Consider the following 20340-nt stretch of genomic DNA (forward strand, 5'->3'; position numbering starts at 1 on the left):
ATAGTAGAGCATTCCTATAGTTGCATAAAAACGCCATAAATAAAATCCTGCAATACCACAAGACAATATTACTAGGAGTCTGGCATTCAACACATTTAAACTCACAGGTCTGCAGTTTGAGATGGAGAGTTGCACTGATGTGGGCAATTTCTCAAGATTTTTCAGAGATTCTTGCTTTTGAGAAATTAGTTCCAGTTTTCATGAATATTTGCCTCTTTTATTTACTTTAGACTATTTTAAATGACATTAGACTAAATTAGCTGAGCTCCAGGCAAAACACAGAAGGCTCATCTTCATCATAGCAAATGCAATAAACAGAAGAATCAGTGCCCTGGTTAATGAGATTTAGTACTAGTTCCAAAGTTAATTAATAGTGTGAAATAAAAACACTGGGGTCGATTTGACCCAATTCTATTGTTGTAAACAGAAAAAGGGAGATTCTCAGGAAACAGATCTATACCTCTGGCAAATACTAGGATAAGATCAAGTTTTTGGAAGAGTGTATCTGAGTAGCTGAATAGCTAATTGACTACAATATAGCTCAAGATGCTGTGTGTATACTGTTGGGTTAGAAGTATTTCACGTGGGAGTACACACTGCAAGTGCCCCCCTTCACTGGAAGGAACCTTCCAGACTTCCGCACACAAAGAAAAAGGACTCAATGGTATATGCATCAACTCTGATGTATGTACAAATTTTATCAAGCAGTTCCCAAAGTGCTTGAAAACCAAACAAAATTGGATTACTGAGACCACTAAAACCAGTGACTTAAAAACAGTAATCTAGGGTTTCCTGGCAGTTCATAAATCTTGGCTGATAGCTGAGGAGTAATAACACCAGCAAATTACTTTTCAAAGCAAACAATTTCTATTATTCTTTATCTCCTGTTGGCATTCAGTAACTGAGTAATCACTCACATTCACAGCAGCTGTTCTGTCAGGTGCCAGAGTGCAGCTATTTGGTTACGTTGGCTATGCAAATGCAATTGGTTTCTTAGGCACCCAACACATTAACATATACAACTGGAATAGAAAGATCTATGTTCATTTTTCTTTACATTTTAACTTTTTAACATATCATCAGCCACTCAAATTTTTGGTAGCTAAAGATTTAGATATTTATGGAACAGCACAAGCCATCCTCACAGTTTGACTGTGTTATTTTTGCTGGCTAATGTCAATATGTATTAGAAGTCTAGAAAGCAGTTATTTTCTGAGCAAGAAAAATACTTTTGTGACACAGAATTTTTCATTTAATTTTATATTGGCGAATTCTTAAAATAGAATACATTCAAATATCTCCCTGTGTCATTTCAGCCCACACATCTGTCTGATGGCACAGGTCTAGCTCGTTAGCTCTGGCTCTGGCTTTTGCCTGCAGTGGGATTTGTGTCTTTGGATCTGCGGGCACTTACAAGACGAAGTTGCCAAACCTGGGAACTGCAGGCTTTGTGGGAGACTGCAAAACAGGCCACACACCCCTGAGGCCTCACTGCCTTGGCCACTACAGGGGCAGGCTCAGTGGGGGTCCGAAGGCCACACTACCCCGTTTCCCATAGCCACACTGCAGAATCACCCTGCGAGTATTTGCAGCATGCCTTGAGGGTGTTACATATTTAATAAAGACACCCATGAGGCCTGGCTGATCCATAGCATTCAGATTTTCCTGTGTCAAATGCCACCATGAACAGAGCACTACAGGCACTATAGGAGCCAAGAAGACCAAGGCACGGGGCTGGGAACAGGAAGGGTTAGGATGAGCCCCTGAAAGGGCGGGAAAGTTGGGCAGCCTTGCCGCCCGGCCCGAGGAAGAGCCCAGACGCTGGAGGCTAACCGGAGACCAGCCTCCTCCACTTCGCCCCAGCCACAAGCGGGGCCGCCGCCAGGGGGCGCGGCCCCGCCCCAAGACCCCGCCCACTCCCCGTGGGCCGTTCCCGTCCTCCCCTCCCCTCCCCTCCCCTCCTCGTCCCTTCCCTCCGAGCCACGTCATTCGCGCTCCGCGGACGGAAGTGACGGCAGCCTGCCTGGCGGCCAACGGGCGCCTTGCGTGTGGCGGGGTGAGAGGTGAAAGATCAGGCGCGGCGGCAGGAAGATGGCCGCGCTGGCGGCGGTTGCCGGGCGAGGGACGCGGACTCAGTGAGGGGATGGCGGCGGCCAGGCAGGCGACGCGCCGCGGCTGAGGCACCTCAGCCCCGCTCCTCTCCCTCCCGCGAGCCCCGGCGCCGCTGCCCCGCGCGCTCCTGTCGGTTGGCGGCGGCGCCGCCGCCCCGCGCCGCGCGCCCCCCATGAGCGGGGTGGGCGGGCTGGCGTGGCGCGCGCTGCACGCCCTGCTGCGCGCCCTGCTGTGCCTGCAGCGCGCGCTCCTCGCCTGCCTGCGCGGCCGCGCCGCCACCGCCGGGCCCCGCGCCTGGCTCTGGCGCCGCGCCGCCTCCGCCGCCGCCTCCTGCGCCCTCCTGGGCCCCGCCGCCGGGGCTTTCGCCTTCCGTAAGGCGGGGGTGGCGCGGCGGCGGCCGGGGGCTACGGGACAGGGCCGGCAGCGGTGGCGGTCGGACGGGCGGGCCCTGCAGAAGCTGCCGGTGCACATGGGGCTGGTGGTCACCGAGGAGGAGCCGAGCTACGCGGACATGGCCAGCCTGGTGGTGTGGTGCATGGCGGTGGGCATCTCCTACGTCAGCGTCTACGACCACAACGGTGAGCGGGGATGGCGGGCGGGGAGGTCGTACCGGGGATGTGCCTCGAGTCCCGGCCCGGGCGGTGGCCGCCCTGGGGAGCGCCTCCGGGCAAGCTGGCGCCGCCTGGGCCCGCGGCGGCACCGGCGTGGGGCCGGGGCTGCTCCCTCTCCCGGGGTCTTCCCAAACCGGGTGCCAGCCTCGCTGTCAGCAGCTCCTTTCCCGTCCCCTGGAGCTTTTTGGCCTCTGCGGAGCTCCTGGCTCTAGTGAGCCCGGGGAATCCTCCGAGTGCCCTCCTGCCCCAGCTCCTGTGTCAGGGTGACCCGACCCTGGCTGCTGAGGCCTTTCTAGAGCCTTGTCCCCAGCCGTGGGCTGACAGAAACTACTGGCATCTGGCATCCATGACCATACACGGTACAGGCTATTAGGGAAGAGCTTTAGCCAGCCTGCTCTTGTAAGCTCTGTTTGAGCTATGTCTGAACTTCCAGAAGTGGATGAATGAGAGTAGCCATCTGTTCTCATGTACTCTTTCTCTTGTGAAGAGACAGAATGGAAAGGTAGTTAAACATAAGCATGTGTGTCCTGTGTGCTGTAAACAAAACTACATGGTCTGCATTTAGTGTAAGGGCTGGTGCTACTTGATGTTTGAGTTAACTCTGAACCAGTGTGTGTGCAAGCTGGTGTTTTTCGTATGTACTATGTGATTTTATTCATTACTGGATCTGAGGTGTAAGCTACATAGATTCCACATCACTGAGTACCTTAAAGATAAGCTCAGAGTTTGGATTTAATGTTCTGTGGAATAATCAGGGAACTAATCTGTCTTCCTCATACCTATCCTTTCCTACTGAGGAGATGAAACCAGCCATATTCAATATATTCTTAGGTGAACTTTCTACCCAGCAGTTGAGAGATAATCTCTAACTAAGACTAGATAAGCTATCAACTCAGAAGGGCTAATAATACATGAGATGGACTGCGTCCTGTTTCTGTCCTCTCCAGAGGAGAAAGTTTCATGCTGAAGATTCCAGTGTTCTTGCTGTCAATGGTGAGACTGTAGGAGACCAGTATTGAACTGTTTTGAGCCACTTCTGATGGCTGTCTAGAGGTATCATGAACATTAGCTTAATTCTGTAGATTTATGCCAGGTTGGAGGTACAGTCTGTAACAGTTGTCTTCTAGTGCTCTTTCAGGGAAAAACTCAACAGTGCATCCCACGTAAGTAGGTGGAATCTACTGTCAAGTGTGCAGAAGCATCTGAGGTATGCAGGCCTTTCCCTGAGCATAGGCATTTATAATTTTTTTTTAAACCACTGCCATTAATAGTTCTCTTTCATGTCTAGTCCTTTCTATGTGATATAAGACTCAAATGCCTTGGCTTTCACTTAATTCTCTAGCATCTTTTTTTAAGAAACTTAAACTGGCTTAATACCAGTCATTTAGCAATTTAAACTGGCCATCTGTGCAGGGCTGTTGTGGATCTTGGTTATGTTGTGTTTCTGTGGGAGAAATATTCCTTGTTTGGAAGTCAAGGAATGGTATAAAATATTTGCATAACTTATCAAGGATGCAGAAAACAGTCAGTACCATCTGAAAAGCCATGTATATGTTGATACTTTTTACTCTTAAGTTGGAAAGCATTCAACCAGGTTAAATGCTGCAGAGTAAACATCAGTGCCAAACAGGAGTGAGAGTTTCCCTCGTAGCCTGAAGAGGCATTTTATTGTACAGCATCTGTAATTTCTGTCAAACCTCAAGCTATTTGCAGTGTTGCCTAATATGTTATGTGTGTATGCGTAGTTCCTTTTTAGATCCCTGCTTTGTACAATTACATGTATGAGAACAGAATTGAGGAACAGATACAGCTGGCAGTCATATTTCTTGGTGATCTTGGTTTTCAGCTTGCTCACTGTGCAGCCATTCAACACTGAGGAGGGAGAAGGCACCAGCCAGTGCTTAGGTAGCCACTGACGCTGAGATCCTATCTGACAGGGAGGAGCCAGTGCTGTTGAAGTGTCTGATGCCTTCATTGTGGAGAAGCTATTTCTGCTTCTCCAGTACATGTGTTGAGATCCAGTCAGATCTAAGATAACTATTACAAGACTGTAAATATGATGACCAGAAATGACAAGGTTACATCCTCTGAAAAGCAGTGTAGCTGAAATAACCTTGCAGAACAGTTGTCTTTTTTAGCAATTCAGGAAAAAAAAATCTTGGAGATTATTTGCTGCTGTTTCCATGTGTTGTTACGTTCATGCTGAAGTTGTGTGTTAAGAGGTTTTTGCTAACACCTTTGAAATCTGAAAATATAGCTATAACCTCTTGACTTTAGTATCAAGATAGAAGGCTTTTTAGTAGTTTGCTCTTCTGTTATTCCTTTGATACCAGAATATGCTAATTTAATGGCCAGATTGGGTTCCAGTTTGTTGGAACATAATGAAGAAGGCAAGACAACACAGAGCAACTGAAACACTTCAAATCAGTGGGTTTTGACAAACTTTCAGAGTTAGTGAGAATAGCCTGCCACTACACATGTATGTTCTTCATGAGTGTTCAATGGGTTTTCTGGGATAGCAGCCACAACCACTTTTTCCACAACATCTTGTCAGCTAAGCCTTTTAAACTGGTTTTGGAGAGTGAGCATGTTGCTGTTCATATGGCTTGAGTATATGCTTATTTCTGATAATAGCAGATACATTGCTTTCCTTTTGGTGCTAAGCTCCTTATGAGGTATGGACTGACGATATCACATTTCCAAATTAACTTGTAGTTAAGCAGGAGGTTGCAGTGTTGCGAAATCCAGTTCTGAATCAAAGCAATGTCTGGAACCCTCAGCAGTAACACTAGTATTGTGAAGGTGAATGAAGTTAAGTACAGCTTGCTCTTGTCAGTAGCAGAGGGTGAATGTTAATTATGCTGTGCACTTTTTTCATCTTCTCAGGTGGTGAGGCTTACTTTTGGTCTACTGAGCTGCTTCAGTTAAGGTTCTGTGTTCATACAATTGTACCAACTGTTGACTTATCAAAGATATGTTGTGCCCACTGATGCTGGAAACACCACGACAAGTGTTCTGAATCTGTGTTAGATGTAGTGAGGTATACTTCAATTTGTTTCCTTTTCCTTCATTGCATATTTGTAGTACTGAGATTCTTCTCATTGCAACAGGAAACTTTGATTACAAGAGTGATCTTCCATGGTTGCAGTTTCTGGAAGAAATACTGTGTCAGTTTCCTGTACAAGGCTTAAATTAAATATGTGTCCTTACTTGCCCCTTCTATAGGAAGAGAGGGAAGCATGAAGATCATGATAGAAGTGCCAGATAAGCTGTTTATAGTAGTGAATTTCTATGTTTTTAACAAAATGACTAAATAGAAGGTTGTTTCTGTATACTTCAATGTCAAAATAAGTAGTTGCATCCCAGCTGACACTAGTATGTTACAGCAGCTGCACCAGTAACTACAAGGGGAACTTGGCTGGAGTTATGCTGATTCTTATGGGCAATTACAGAAACCAGTATGTTACAAATGTATTGAATAATACTTGTGGAACGTGATCAGGTACTTGGCTGTCTTCTCTGAATCCACGAAGATCAGCATGCCAGAAAACTGGGTAAAAAGGTCCTTGCAGAAAGCAAGAGGACCATAATGTAAGTAACTGTCTTGTACTGTAATAAATACACAGTGCTGTAAGTTGCAGTGCTGAAAACTAAGATTTCCTCCCTTGCCCCAGCAGGTTTGGAGGCCTAAGGTGGCATGCTTTTACTGCGCTGGTGTTTAGAGGCTCTTTTAATTCTCCCAATTGTCATTGATAGGATAAAGCTGTAACAAACTTAATGCTACTGTGCGCACCTTAGAGTTTTGATCAGTGATTATTTCTGTGGACTTTTGTATTGCCAGTCCTCTTACTTGCTAGAAATCCAGCCATGCTGGTCAAGACCTTATCTCTGATGAAATAATGCAGCCTTCTTGCAGTCAGAAGGCAGTGATTATGCAATTATATATTAGCAGTTAAAATATCTTCAGAGGAGCAGAAGCCTTTGACCAGTGTTAAATACTTTCACTTTCTTCTGCTAAAGTTATTTTGTCACTCAAGAGAACTTGCTTGAGTGTTACTTCTGTCCATCAATAAAGCTTTCCTGAAAGAGTTTGGGACAAGTATAGAGTGCTTTTTGGGAGCTTGCTGAATCTTGGTGTTTGAGTACTTTGGGCTCCTGATTAGATGCTTCAGATTGAAGGTTTCTTAAAGCCAATAGTACGACTGTATTGAGAACTTGAGTTTCTTTATCCCAGGTATAGCTTTCCAGCAAACTGCTTTGCTTCTGACCAGTTTTCTCTTAGAAATTCTATGAAAGGGTGGAGTATTGCAGTAGGCAAAAGAAATTGTTTCATTAGCCCCAAATGTAGGCTTTTAGTCTCTTCCAAATTGCTTAGTAATTTAGCCAATCTGGTCAATCCATAAAACTTTCTGGGTGTTCAGTGTGTTCACATCACTGGGGGAGATAAATATGTTGTGGTTTTGGGTCACTGGAACACTTTTCTGAGATACTGATATCATGTGGCATCTGCTGTGCATCTTCACATTCAACAACTGCATTCTGGTATTGAGTTGGGAGGAGTCCTCAGACCATATTTATTAAAAGGGCTAAGGCTAATCCGTAGAAGGTAATCTCCTTATAGATATGGATAATATAAAAGTCGTGTGTCTTCTCTCAGTTTCTGATGAGCTCTTGTTCTCTTGGTACAGAATGTCCCTCCAAGAAGAAATGTGGGAGGAATGGTCACCTACAAGATTATAAGTTTTAATTTTAATTCTTCCTATTTGGTTAGCGCTAGTTTGTGGCTTTAATGTGGGTGAAACTTAAGTGACTTCAGCCACTTCCAAACTTGGATGGTATTTTTTTCCTAGGCTCTTGGCATAGACAATCTTAATAGGGTTTTTTCTACCTTTTCGTATCCTGTGAGGTCTGGTGTAGTGACTCAAACCCTGCTTTCTGCCATTATCAACCAGCACGATTCCTACACGAGGATGTAGGCACAAGTTGTTCATCTGTTAAAATAGTTTCTTGCATGCACATGATTTGAATTGAGTTACGATTAGATGTTTCTCAAACTGTTAATACTTTGATGCTTTGAACAGACTTTTGTTACCTTATGACTCTTCCCTTGTTGACACTGGAAGGGAGTTGAGAAAAAGCAAATAACTGAAATGCTGTGGAAATGTATTCTTTCCTGGGCTTAACTTCAGTGAAGGCGTTCCCTTGAATGGAAGAGCTGACTCTTATTCTGTATTTTACCTGCTTTAAAAAGCAGGGCAAGTGAGAATGCTGAACTTTGAGATGCTACCAAGGCATCAACAGGTGGTGCCTATGGTAGTCTAGCTGGACAAACAAATGATTGACACCATCTGGTGTTTCTCTGTGCCAGTTGTTCCCCTCCAGTTAGCAGTTCTTGTAACTTCTGAGCCTTGCTTCTGCTGAACTCTGAGCCTCTTTAAATTGCAAACTGCATTTGTCAGTCTCTAACCCTAAAATGCTGAAACACCTTAGTTTTCTGCAAAGGGGCATGGCTTGTAACTATTGTAAAACCTGAGCAAAAAGCAAGTGAGCTGGAAAAGACCTGTGTAATGGAGGACTAAAACACTTCTGGTTTGCCTTAGCTCTAATGGGAACTAATGATCAATAGCAAGTTTGCGGCTTTGCTGGAATATACACATTTGCACCAGCTTGCAAAAACTCCGGAGTTCTGACTGAAGAAAACTGTTTCCGCTCTTCAAAACCAAATATTACTTCTAATGAGAAATAATAGTGACAATTTCATGTTTGTGTTCCATATTGAAAACAGTAGTAGGGCTGAAATTTTCCCCACTTAACAGCAAACAGCAGTTGTATTGCTAAAACTTATTAGGCCTATTGTCAAACATTAACTTTCTATAATGTTAAAATCATATTATGGACTTGCTTTCAACTTATGTGGAAGACTGAACAAAATTGGAAGATAGCATTAAATGAAGACTTAAGCTTCGCTGCCAAGGAACACTTGCATTCTGTTAGTGAGCTGGTCTACTCATGCGCTCTTGTTTGCTAACTTATACACAATAAATGTAGTAACAGCATCTTCCAGAACTAACTTGGATATATTTTAAAAGGTTTAAAAAACAAGCCTTCTAGACAAATGTTTTTTTTGAGATAATGTAAGCCTGATAATAAAATGGTATACAAGTTCAGTGTTTCTTGTAAGATTATTATGTGGGCATTTTTAGACTCGTCAACAGAAGTGCTTGATATAAAATCCATAGAATCTGAATGAAACTTAGGCTCTTAGTAACAACCCCTGAATACAATGTGATAAAAGCATTGTCAGTTCCCATGTAAATATGCCTAACCACACTTTTGCATTGTAAATACATAAGCTGTAACTCTTAGTTTCTACAGTGGCTTTTAGTTAGAAACAGTTGCGTTGTGTCTCTCAAGAGCTAGAATTTATTTCAGAACTAAAGCATGTTTGGTTGAGCAAGTCTTTGTAATCTCCTGCACTCAAAATATATCTACCATAAACGTGTAAGTGTAAAAAGGCCTTGGGGACTGCATTAACTCCTCGGAACATGCAGCTTGTGAAATCCTCTTATTAGGAAATCCATGACATTGGTCGTAGCATAAGAGTGGACTGTGGCTTCATGCACTGATTTAGTCTTCTGGCTTTTGCTTTGTGGTGATGTGCTTTGTTAGCCTGCAGCCTTAGCGGTGTGGCATAAGTGGTAGCGGACTTAAGCTGCAAATCTGCAGCAGCCTGGGCACTAAAGAAACTTGGTGTGAATCTGACTTGGTGATTCTGTGCTGGTAGGGTGTTACTGTCTCAGACTGTTGCTAGCGTGCTAAGGACAATAAAATAACTCTTAAACTATCTCTTACGCAACTGCAGCTTGCTATTTAAACTAGGCTGAGTGAAAGAGGAACAAAAGCACATGAGTTGCCTTTTCAAGGTCACTGAAATTAGTCACGTGCAGTAGCATTTGTTTTGGATTCTTAACGTATTTGTGAACTCCAGTTTGAAACCAGTACTAACTACATGATTCTTTTTTCTTACTGCCTAGTATCAGATTTGTTTTATGTCACACTCCTTATAGGAGTTGACTGACATGTACATGTAACCTTTTTTTTTTTAAAGGTATTTTCAAGAGGAATAATTCAAGATTGATGGATGAAATTTTAAAACAGCAGCAAGAACTCTTAGGACTAGACTGCTCCAAGTACACTGTGGAATTTGCAAATCAAGACAAAGCTGATCAAGGTAAGATGAATTGCGAAGTGGGATTGGTAAGACTCTAAATAGCTGTATATAGGTTATAACTCTTATAACTTATAGCTTATAACGTGAAGACATTCCTGTGTACAGTGATCTTTTCCTTCACTGAGTGCTGATTATCAGAACATGTGCAACCTTCCTGGGCTAGTATTAAACTTTCATTATGCTTATTTGTTCTTAGCTAATAGCGAAGTGTTGTGCTCTCCTTCCCATAGTGATCGTTACTGGGTGATCTGAATTTAGCCTGACTGTTGTGCCATGACCCCTTTAATGCATCAGTGTAGCTCAATTCCCACCGTTTCAGTGAGGAGAATTCTTTTGTTGAGAGAGTTGAAAAAGCACTGGAGTAAGTACAAGGGAACTGGTGTCAAGTTAACAATGTGTGTGCTTCCATCTTTCCAAACTTGTACCTCATAGTGGGGAGGAAGAAGGGAACGAGCAAAACTGCAGGTTGTCATGGCAGTCCAATGTTGTAGCATAAACTTGCCTTAAAAGCAGCTTAGGCTAAGGTGCTAGTATTTACATGGAAACACCCAAGTTTCATGTTACTTTTCTTTATTCCTGTGAAGGTTGAAATAACCAGCAAAAACCAGGGTAGACAGGCTGTTAATGTCTCAAACTTTAGCATATTCAGCTGCACTTAACCTAAATAGGGATATTTATGTCCACACAAAATGAACTACTGAAAGACTGGTCAGACTTGCTGACTGAAAGAGTGCATTCAAGTCTCAGGAAACTTTAGTGCTGGAAACTATGAAAAGCAGGTGTTTTCTGTTCTCTTAGAATTTTTCATTCTTGCTTAGAAGGCTCCATAGTTAAATCAGATGCTTCATACTTCATACTGAACCAGCTGACATCTGTCCGGTTTATAATATTAAACCACAATTTTTCACTACTTCTGAGAAGCAAAATGACGTGTGTTACATTTATGAATACTGTTAGAGAAATATTCTAAATGTAGGACATATGACAAATCAAAGGCTGTCAAGGAACAATTATTTTCATTGTGGTGGCTTTGGATAGACTAACTGAGGTTTAAGTGTTCTTATGAGTCTTCTGACTGTATTCTGTGGTCCTTTGCAGTCAGGTTCTGCAGTTTTAAGAAATGTTATTTTTAAGTGTCTGGTTATAACTATTGTAAGTTCTGTGTAAGTCTGTGTCCACACAGTAATATTTACCCAGTTATTTCAAGCAGCGTTTAGTATGCTATCTGTAGCCTTTGGCTTCCATGGTAAGTTTACCTCTTAAGTACCTTATTAGAACTGACAACGATGCAAGTCATGTAGTGTGAGAATACTCTTACCTTAAAGTACTGTAGATAAGATTTGTGAAATGTCCTCTTAAGTCACAGACATAATTACACTTTAATGGGTGAATTCTAGTACTAGCTTCTCTGTAGCAATCTTAGATCAATATTGTAACTCTTGCATCAATTTAAGTGCCACTGAAAGATCCTGTGATCGTATTCGAGGGTCCCAGCTTAATCATTGTGTCACATGAATGTCCACAGCAGCTGTTAAAATACCTTCCTCTGTTAAAGGTAGTAATTAAATCTTTTTTCCTTTCCCTGAACTGCAAGTTTTCCTGCATTGCTTACCAGCCCCTAAGTTACTATCTAGGCACCTTCCTCACTGCTTTGCCTGACAGCATAAGAACCAATGCAAATTCCCTGAAAGACTCAATATTTCAAGGCTGACATTAATTAAACCACTTTTCACAAGACTCCTCAAAATAGTTACTTTAAACTCATGTTTTAGTAATATAGCAAATCCAGAAGACTGTTACCCAGTTCTGTTAAGAGATGGATGAGGTGTATCTATGACTAGTTGTATAATATATGAAGTAAACTGCTGAAAGTTACTTTCAGTCATGTCCTGTGAATATCTAAAGCACATTCAGAACAGCTATATTTCTGTTGCTTTTAAACTGTGTTTTGTACTTTCAGTTTTAAATTGCCAATCTACATTGAAGGTGCTGTCTCCAGAAGATGGAAAAGCAGACATAGTAAAAGCTGCTCAGAACTTTTGTCAGTTGGTAGCACAGCAGCAAAGAACTTACACAGACCTGGATGTGAATGTGTTAGACAACTTATTAAGTAGTAAGTATGACATGATCTGTGGGGAGAAGGGGAAAGCGTGCTCTATTCATAATAGATTTGATTTCTAGTATATTTATTGCTTAGAATATATGCATCTTGATACTTTGTCAGAGTAAGTTATGATTGTTGCTTTCAGGCTTCTGCTAAAAATTTCTTGCTGGTTTACTCCCTTTATGAGCTTTTTCTTTAAGTAGAAAAATGAAACCTTAAGCTAAATTGGAGAGTCTCAGCTCTTCATAGTATGTAACTTCTGTGGGATGTTCTGCAATGAGATTTCTGAAAAAGTACTACTGGGATCACCTGAAACTAGACTATTATAACTTAGGTTAACTTCTTGCAAGTTAGCATGCTGCAAACTTGGGTATGGGCAGTCTTTTCCAGCTGTAGTTAGAGCAATTAAAGCTGTTACTGCTGCCTAACTGTCACCGTGAGTGCAAATGATAGAGCATGTGCTGATCTTTTGCTGCTGTATAACTCACGCTAGTCTAGTTGTCTTCATTACTAATTCATGCAGATTACTGGCTCTGCACTGAGGTGCATGGCTACACGCAATAGCTATGGAAAGGACAGGGCTGCCCTAACCTCGTGTCTGGGAGAATTCGTTTAGAACAAGCCTCTCTACTTCCTCAGTGGTGTTATGGAGCTGTAATAGATGCTCAGGTTTCCTAGGTGATCCATGCATGTTAATTGCAGCTGTAATTAGCTTGGCAGGGTTCAGGTTTCAGATTGCACACTTCAACTTGGATGTCTGCAGGCACATTATTGTGGCTCCCATTAATTGGACTTTAGAATGACTTTTTTCAAATGAGTGGTCAACTGAATTGCTCTGCAGATGTGGCAGTTTGGACACTTTAATCTTAATTTCAAACTGAATTCTATCCCTGTTGTCAGCATGCTGCATGGAGGCTTCACAGTGTAACAGAGTTATTAAATGTATTTAATAAGGCACCTGAAGAAGTAACTTAGACATCTATCCTGTTATACCTCAAAGGCAATTTAAGGAAATTAATAATTGCTTCTTTAACAGTCACTCGTTTTGTGAAGAACTAGTGACAGTTGATACCCATGTATGTATTTTGGCCAGTGATGCTTAACTGGAGCTTCTCAAACACTTGTTCATGATCTTCTGTCTGTGCACTTAAGTGTCTGGATATGTTAAAAGTATTAGGTCCAGTCTAAAAATTGATCAGATTCGTTTTTCAAGTAATGCATGCAAGCTGAGCATAGAGAGAGAAATCTCCTAGACTTTTAATCTGTCAGAACTGTAAACTTTGAAAACAGACTGCTTAACTTATGTGGCTAATAACTAAGGATAGTATCTGTAACTAGTCCTGCTTATTAATTTGCTTGATTTTAATGTTTAGGACAGTTGGAGGTGAAAAACTATTTTCATTACTTATTTAGCAGCAGCTTATGAAACCACTCACTTTAGTTGTAGACAAATTTAGTTTCTTTGCATCCTTAACGGAAAGGTGTTGAATGTAAACATCTGTGAGTTACTGATCTAAGTTGAGAGTGAGTTCTGAAAAGCAGTACTTGAGTAGCTGTATTTTTAGGGCTTGTGTTCATGATGACTTCTGTAAGTTTCTGGTTTTTCACATTTTGATTTAAATACCTGGTAATGTATTTTTTACATTTTCTGTTCATATTTAAGATGCAGTTATTGAAGTCTGGTCCTAAAATGACATGGTTCTAGCTTGTTGTGTGGCTTTTCTGGTTCTTAATCTAGGCATGCTTTAATTCTTACAGCTTGAGTTTTCTTCAGTGTAAGAGTACTTTCTTCTGAGCAATGCCTCAGCTAACCAGCTTGTTCTCAGAAAAGTAGGTGTCAGCTGCATTATAATATTGTCTCTACTTGCCGTCTGCCTTCCCAGTAAAGAACATGACTGTAAATTAAGGCTATTCAAGTTGCCCTATAATATCTATGTGGAAAAGAGAAGGGTAGTGCTGTCAGCTCTACAAATTCTTCATGTCCCCCTCACGGTGCTCCTGACCTAGAAGGGATGTTGCCAGATTCCTGTCCCTTGAGTGTCCAAGTGTTTTGGCCTTCTTTTTTTTTTTTAAGTCTGCTCCAAAATCCTTCTGCCTTGTATGTGCTAAACTTGAAGACTGCTGTAACTCAAGCTGTTCTGAGGGAGCTTCTGTATGTAAACTTTCTGTAGGGTTGATATGCTTAGGTAGTGAAATGGATGCAGAGTGGAAAGTACAGTACTATTTTGAATAGGCTGTTCTGACAGTAATACTACAGTGTGCATTTTCATTTTCCTTCAGATAGGAACCAGAAGGAAATATTAGCATTAACTGGGCTCTCTGAAGGTCTTTTCCTGTTTGAAAAGCCATTGCAGTGTTGAAGATCCTGCTGCTGAACTGGCCAGCTGAGGAGTGCTCAGCTACTGAAATCAGCTGATGAGTAAAGCTGTCCACTTCCTCCAGAGTTCCCACTTCTAAGTATTCACTGCTTCCCTGCCAAGCTCTTGCATACTAACATGATAGCTTCTGAACACATAAGTGGCTTTTGCTTTATAATTTTTTCCTTAACTTTGAGATTGAGATTTCCTTAACTTAAGATTTGGACTGTGGCACAGGACACTCTAAATACTTCATCCTTACTTCGAAATACACATGCTTGGAAAAATTGCTTCTTTACCTCTGGTAAAAGGATTACTATTGACATGAGTCAGTGGGGAGTGAGTATGTGAACTTTTTGAAATCTCCAGCTTCAGTTTCAAAATCTGGGTGGAGTGAAATCTGATAGGACCTTAGTTTCCTGTTCTGTTATTCCCAAAGTTAAGTTCCTCTACAACTTAAGTTAAACTTGTAAAAGGCTCTTGTCTGATTTCTTTTCTTGAATAAGAAAAGAATTGAGAAATAACATCTGAATTTCAGAGCAAGCAGGCAGTATTAAATTTTTTTTAGTCTTTTAAAGGTAGGCATTATGCAGTGTGAGCACTCTTGCAGTTAACTTCTGCAAGGAGTAACAAGAAATTGCATGCAATAGTCATGACTAATTGCAGCATTATAGCAAAGTAGAGCTATGACTGCTGGAATGCTTTTCATGAGCTAGGTAGGTGCATGAAGAACAATTTACCTTCTTGGGTCCCCTTGGGGTGCTGTACTGGTTTTCATATGTTACCCTAATCAACTTGCTAGAATTGTCAGGGAAAGATAGACTAAGATTGTTCATTTTAAGCTTATTGCCTGTCTGTCAATTTTAGCCTGAAGTAGCTCAGGCATGGCAGAAGTGTGTGGAAGGGAGACGGTGTCGTTTGGCCACTGATTTACTTCCTCCTCAGAAGATCAATAGGATGTTCTCTAGTGGAATGACAGTGACTGGGGTTTTAAGGTATGGGTACTAAGAGTGTGGGCACCTAGTGATGTCCTTCAGTGTTATCTAGTCCTGCCCTGGGATGGGTCATGCTGTCCACTTAGTAACAGGAAAAAAAAATTGCCTTTCTCTTCGCCACTCATCTAACCAGAAAGATGTCACCTGCAACAGTTTGTCTGAAATTTCATAGTAAAAGTCATCTTTCTAGCTCTGTACTGAGAAAGAGGCAGTTCACCTGACAGGGTATTTTTTTACAACTTGTTTTCTTGGTGGTCTGTGATAACAATTTGTTTAGTGGAACCTTCTGAAGCTTTTGTGTTCATAGTCCTTTTGCTCCATTTGACTGCAACTCCACGTTGTTGAGTTAGGACTGTAGTAAGTGTGGATCAGGGTACAGCATGTTCTATGCTACTAAAATAAAGTTTGCCAAGACAAAACTAGATCAAGTCAGTTTAAACAGCAGTGTTAAGGTTTGCTGTTATTCAAAACAATGTTAGCTGTTCCTATCAGTTCCTCACCATGCCTTTGAAAACTACCCGACATAAAAATAACAGTTCAGCTGGGCCTGCAGTGGCTGCCTAAGCTTTTGCTCAACTGGTCCTGTTCAGGTGATGCAAGACCAGTCTGTCCTCTTGGGCTCTTAATTCTTAACTTGTCCTCAGGAGCTTCACTTCATTAAAAAAAAAAAAAAGCATTAAATGAAAAAGCAGATACTTTAGGGTTTAGAACTGAAAAAAAAAAAAACCAAAACAAAAAAAAACCCCAAACTTCTGGTGAATTTGAGAATCTAATTTAACTTGTTCTTACAGGTACAAATGGATTTCCTGATCCTGATTTAGTCTTGAAGTTTGGTCCTGTGGACAGCACATTAGGATTCCTTCCGTGGCACATCAGACTGACAGAGATCATGTGAGTTGTCTATAAATACTATTGAAACAGGCTGGAATAATATTTAACTTAACAAATCATTATGTGACTGACTTTATGAAAATAGCCATAAGAGGAGATCTGCCTAAACAGAGGTGTCTGGAGATTGATTTGAGAGTATTTAAAGATTGTTAAATGAAACCTGTCAGACATTTAATGTTGCTCCTTCAGCCATGATTAGGCAAGAGCAGGCTTTACTCTTCAGATTTAAGGAACAACTCCTGTCATTTAGTCTCAGTGGTCCAATCCCAGTTCTGTCTGTGTTCCTTATGTGAATTTTGAGTGACTTACAGGTTTCTATCAGGGAAACTAAGGATATAAGGGAAATAAGATAGTATAAGATGATCATGGCTCTGGATTACTTTCCAATTTGGCAATAACTGAACTGACTAGAGTTGCAGTATTTCTTAAATCTGAGAGCATTTATAGGGCACTTAAATGTCTGTGCAGACCTGTGCTTCTCCAGCGTTTTCACTAATTTGAAGTGCCCTATGTATGGTAATGGGTAAGCTTTGATGTAGAGGGTGACAAAATATTAACAGCTACTTGTTTCACTCAACTCTACTAACTATAACAGTGTTGAGAACAACTTCATAAGGTTATTCAGTCAATAGCTTGTTTTAAATAGTGATATTTCTGAAAGGCCATATGAATTGTGGTGTTTATAAAAGCTTACGTTAACTTTTCTGACTTGTTTTCTCAGTTCTTTGCCTTCCCACCTGAACATCAGCTATGAAGACTTTTTCTCTGCCCTCCATCACTATGCAGCCTGTGAGCAACGCTGGGGAAAGTGACTTCTGGCTGAGCACATTAAGTCAGGCTTTCTGTGGGAAGGAATTTATGTCTGTTTACAAGCACCTGTGACCCATAAGTCTGGTTCATAGTCCTTTCTTAATTTATCAACAGATTCAATAAAGTGTCTTACCTTTCTAGAGAGTCTGTGTGAATGCGTGAGAATCTATGGGGAGGGGGAAATCCACAGTTTTTTCTTTATGAAAAAGACAGTTACTGCAAGCAGAGCTGTTCAAAGCTGAATTACCCTCACTTTCATGTCTAAGTAACCAAAAGAACATGCAAGAATTAAGTCTTGTGAAATCTAGAGGACAACATAAATAAGAGTTCCTATACCCTGAAAATCCTTAAATCCGAGGAGGAACTCTCATGTCAGCTTGTTTCTTTTTAAGTCTTCATGGTCAGTCATTTTGGAGCTAATCACCTGATTTATCTTCAGATATATGTACTACATAATATGTGAATTTCGGAGGGGTCAGTATTGGTTCTGTTAACTGTGAGAATAGAGACTGCTACTTGGCTATGGTGACTAAGCCAGCAGTAGGTATCAAGTTGTAGGAATACTGAGAAGATTCCATAAAAAGTAATGGAAGCTTGTTTGGCAGTCTGTAGCACTATCCATCTTTTTTTTTTTTCCTTTTTTCTTTTTTTTTTTTTGAGGTAAAATTGAAGTATTTCTACAGCCCTGAGTGGAGCTTCTCATAGCATCAAGTCTGTTTTCCCATAAACAGTACTATGTATTGTTTATATACCTGTTTTCCCTATAAAATTCTCACCTGAGGTGACTAGCTGACTTAAGGCTCTGGCATCACTTGCTGAAAAATCTGAGAATGGACATGGTCCACTTCTATGGCTGCTTGTGTACTCAGCAGGGGAGTCTGCTTAAGCCTTTTGTTAGGTGTGTTCTGAACTGCGCATTAGAAGCTTGGATTGGAGCCTGCAGTAGACAAGAAAGAAGATGAAGTAAAACTGCACTACAGTATCTCAAAACTGAGATAACTAAATAGATACGCTAGCTAAATGGTCTTCATTGTGGAATGTCCCATTTGAGTGACATTCCTATTGTTGGAAGTAACTTGAAATTGGAAGTCTTCATAGCAGCCTTTGGACAAAGCAATATCTTTAGAGCTGTGTTACTGGAGACAAACGTTAACATTGCAGCCTTTTGCCCTGCCGGCTGTAGAACTCTTGGACACTTCATTCTGGAAGTGTTTCCTTTTTGCTTTTTTTTCCACCTCTTCAAAATGAGTCTGGCTCTATCTCCTTCAGGATAGGCATGTCACAAAAGGGAAAACTTCTGCTTCTAAAAGGGAATTTCTGGATTTTAAGTTTATGTCTGCTTCTTTGTGAAACAGTGCATTTTAACTGTTGTAGCTTGATGTATTGTTATAAAGCAGATTGCATAAACTCTTACCTGCAGTTTTTTATCATATTAAGATCAGATGGCAGTTATGGGAGAGAGCTGTGGTCTACTTTATCTCATAAAAGACAAAGGGATGTTTAATCAATTAATGGTTTTGACATCAAATAACATTCCATATGAGCTGGAATGCTCAGGGTACAGTTGACTGCCTTTTGCAGATTGGTTTCTGGTGTTTGCCAGTTCATGTATTGCAGAGAAGATGAACAGTCCTGCAATGTTTCCTGCGTTCTGTCATTGCAATAGGAAAGTTTTCTCACTGAATATTAATTTTAACTTTTTTTTTGTGGGGAGCCAATAGCCTGTTGGAGGGTATTTTGAGTATGGAAGTTTATCTGTAATATGAATTTTGTTTTATTGAAATATAAGATTGTGTTTAAGTTACCGTATGTAAGTGTTACTGTGTCGCTGAAGCAGTTCTGGTGCTGGCAGTAGAGATATAAAATGAGAAAAGCTTAGTTTAGTCCTCAAAAGTAATCTATTTTTTATATTTGTATCAAACTGCCAAAGAATACTTCTAATACCTGAGCTTCCCTCAGTCTTCAAACTTCTGCATATCTCAGCTAAAAAGACTTGTTTTATACTGGAGTCAAATCTCAAGGTCTAGGATTTGTCTATAGAGGGATGCTTAATGAAACTAAAATGATTAGTTCAGCTGCATCTGATTCAATTTAATCAAATCTCTTCTGATGGCTATTTTAATTGTGAAGTAAGTGTCCCTCCTGAAATTAATGTAGTTGAACTGATCCACGTTATCAGTCAGTTGGCATCGTTTTACTGTCCTCATGTGGGCAATCTTTAGTGAGCTGTGCCAAATGCACTGTGCATATCCACAACTTGATCTCTGAATGTATGTCATTGGAGTTCGTGCCTCTCCCAGGCTTGTTCTGTGTGAAGGTCTGTGGTATAGCTGTGACATGCTGTGTGGCTGTAGTCTCTGGGCACCTGTACATAATGTGTAAAACAAGTTTTTATGATTAGGGAATTGATTTATTGAACTTTATTATTGAAAGTAAAATATGAATCTGTAAAACAAGAAATCAATAAAAGACTATAATCTTTCTACAGGCTATAGTGATACATGAATACTTCTGCAGGTTTGTCTGGGGAGATGTAGCCTTACATTGCTACATCGCTCTGGAAAGTAGAGAACTCCAAATGGGCATGCTCTTTTATGCTCTCAAGTTTCTTTCTTTATTGTAAAAACTGGACTTTTTTTTTTTTTTATCTGCTACTTCCAGCTTCTTAGAAGCTCTTATGAAAGCTTTTATAGTAAAACATTTACTGTAAAAATACTTATTTGATAGTCCTGGGAACTTGCTAAACTTGTTCCTGGCTACTAAAAAGCTTGCTTCCTCTCCTTGCTGCTGAGTCAGTCCTGAACCATGAGCTGGGTTGGGCCTCCTGACAGCACTCTCCTTTGGTGCGGAAGAAACATCCATGATCTGAGTGATGCCTGGATGCTGAGCATGACCTCTTTTGAAAGGGGAAGCTAGTTTTCAGGCAAGTTTTGAAAAAGCACTGGGAGTCATGGTGAGTAACAACGTGACCATGAGCCAGCCTACGAAGACAGCCAACAGTCTCTCAGGTCCCAGTAGGAAGAATGTTGCTAGCACGTCAAGGGCGGTGATTGTTTCTTCTCAGATCTGGTGACGCATCTGGAGTGCTGGGTCCAGTAAAAGGCCATGATGATGGTTAAGGAGTGGAGCATCTGTTGTATGAGGAGAGAATGAGAGAGCTGGGACTGTTCAGCCAGGAGAAGGCTCAGGAGGGACCTTATCAACGTGTACAAATACATGATGGACAGGG

General features: G+C 41.2%; 1 protein-coding gene across 3 annotated transcripts; it reads left to right on the forward strand.

The window, feature by feature from the left end:
* The first annotated feature begins 2044 nt into the window (after positions 1-2044).
* NUS1 (NUS1 dehydrodolichyl diphosphate synthase subunit) lies at positions 2045-17255 on the forward strand. 3 transcript variants are annotated; one of them, XR_015258187.1, is made up of 5 exons: positions 2045-2690; positions 9832-9954; positions 11915-12067; positions 14339-14515; positions 16202-16301. XR_015258187.1 is itself a non-coding variant. In XM_086745162.1 (5 exons), the coding sequence occupies exons 1-5, from the start codon at positions 2285-2287 to the stop codon at positions 17111-17113; spliced, it is 873 nt and encodes a 290-aa protein (XP_086601288.1). In that variant the 5' UTR covers positions 2055-2284; the 3' UTR covers positions 17114-17255. The 3 variants fall into 3 exon arrangements, 1 of the variants encoding a protein (XP_086601288.1); XR_015258188.1 differs by having other exon boundaries at positions 14339-14477; XM_086745162.1 differs by lacking the exon at positions 14339-14515 and adding an exon at positions 17023-17255 and having other exon boundaries at positions 2055-2690.
* Positions 17256-20340: the final 3085 nt, after the last annotated feature.

The sequence above is a fragment of the Chlamydotis macqueenii genome, chromosome 3 (genome assembly GCF_036417535.1).
Source record: "Chlamydotis macqueenii isolate bChlMac1 chromosome 3, bChlMac1.mat, whole genome shotgun sequence".
NCBI lineage: Eukaryota > Metazoa > Chordata > Aves > Otidiformes > Otididae > Chlamydotis > Chlamydotis macqueenii.

Excerpts from the sequence above, each read along its gene's own strand:
- NUS1 (XM_086745162.1), top strand. The coding sequence starts at position 2,285 with ATGAGCGGGGTGGGCGGGCTGGCGTGGCGCGCGCTGCACGCCCTGCTG. Across the intron at positions 9,955-11,914 it reads TCAAGACAAAGCTGATCAAG|TTTTAAATTGCCAATCTACA; the intron begins GTAAGATGAATT and ends TTGTACTTTCAG. Across the intron at positions 16,302-17,022 it reads ATCAGACTGACAGAGATCAT|TTCTTTGCCTTCCCACCTGA; the intron begins GTGAGTTGTCTA and ends TTGTTTTCTCAG.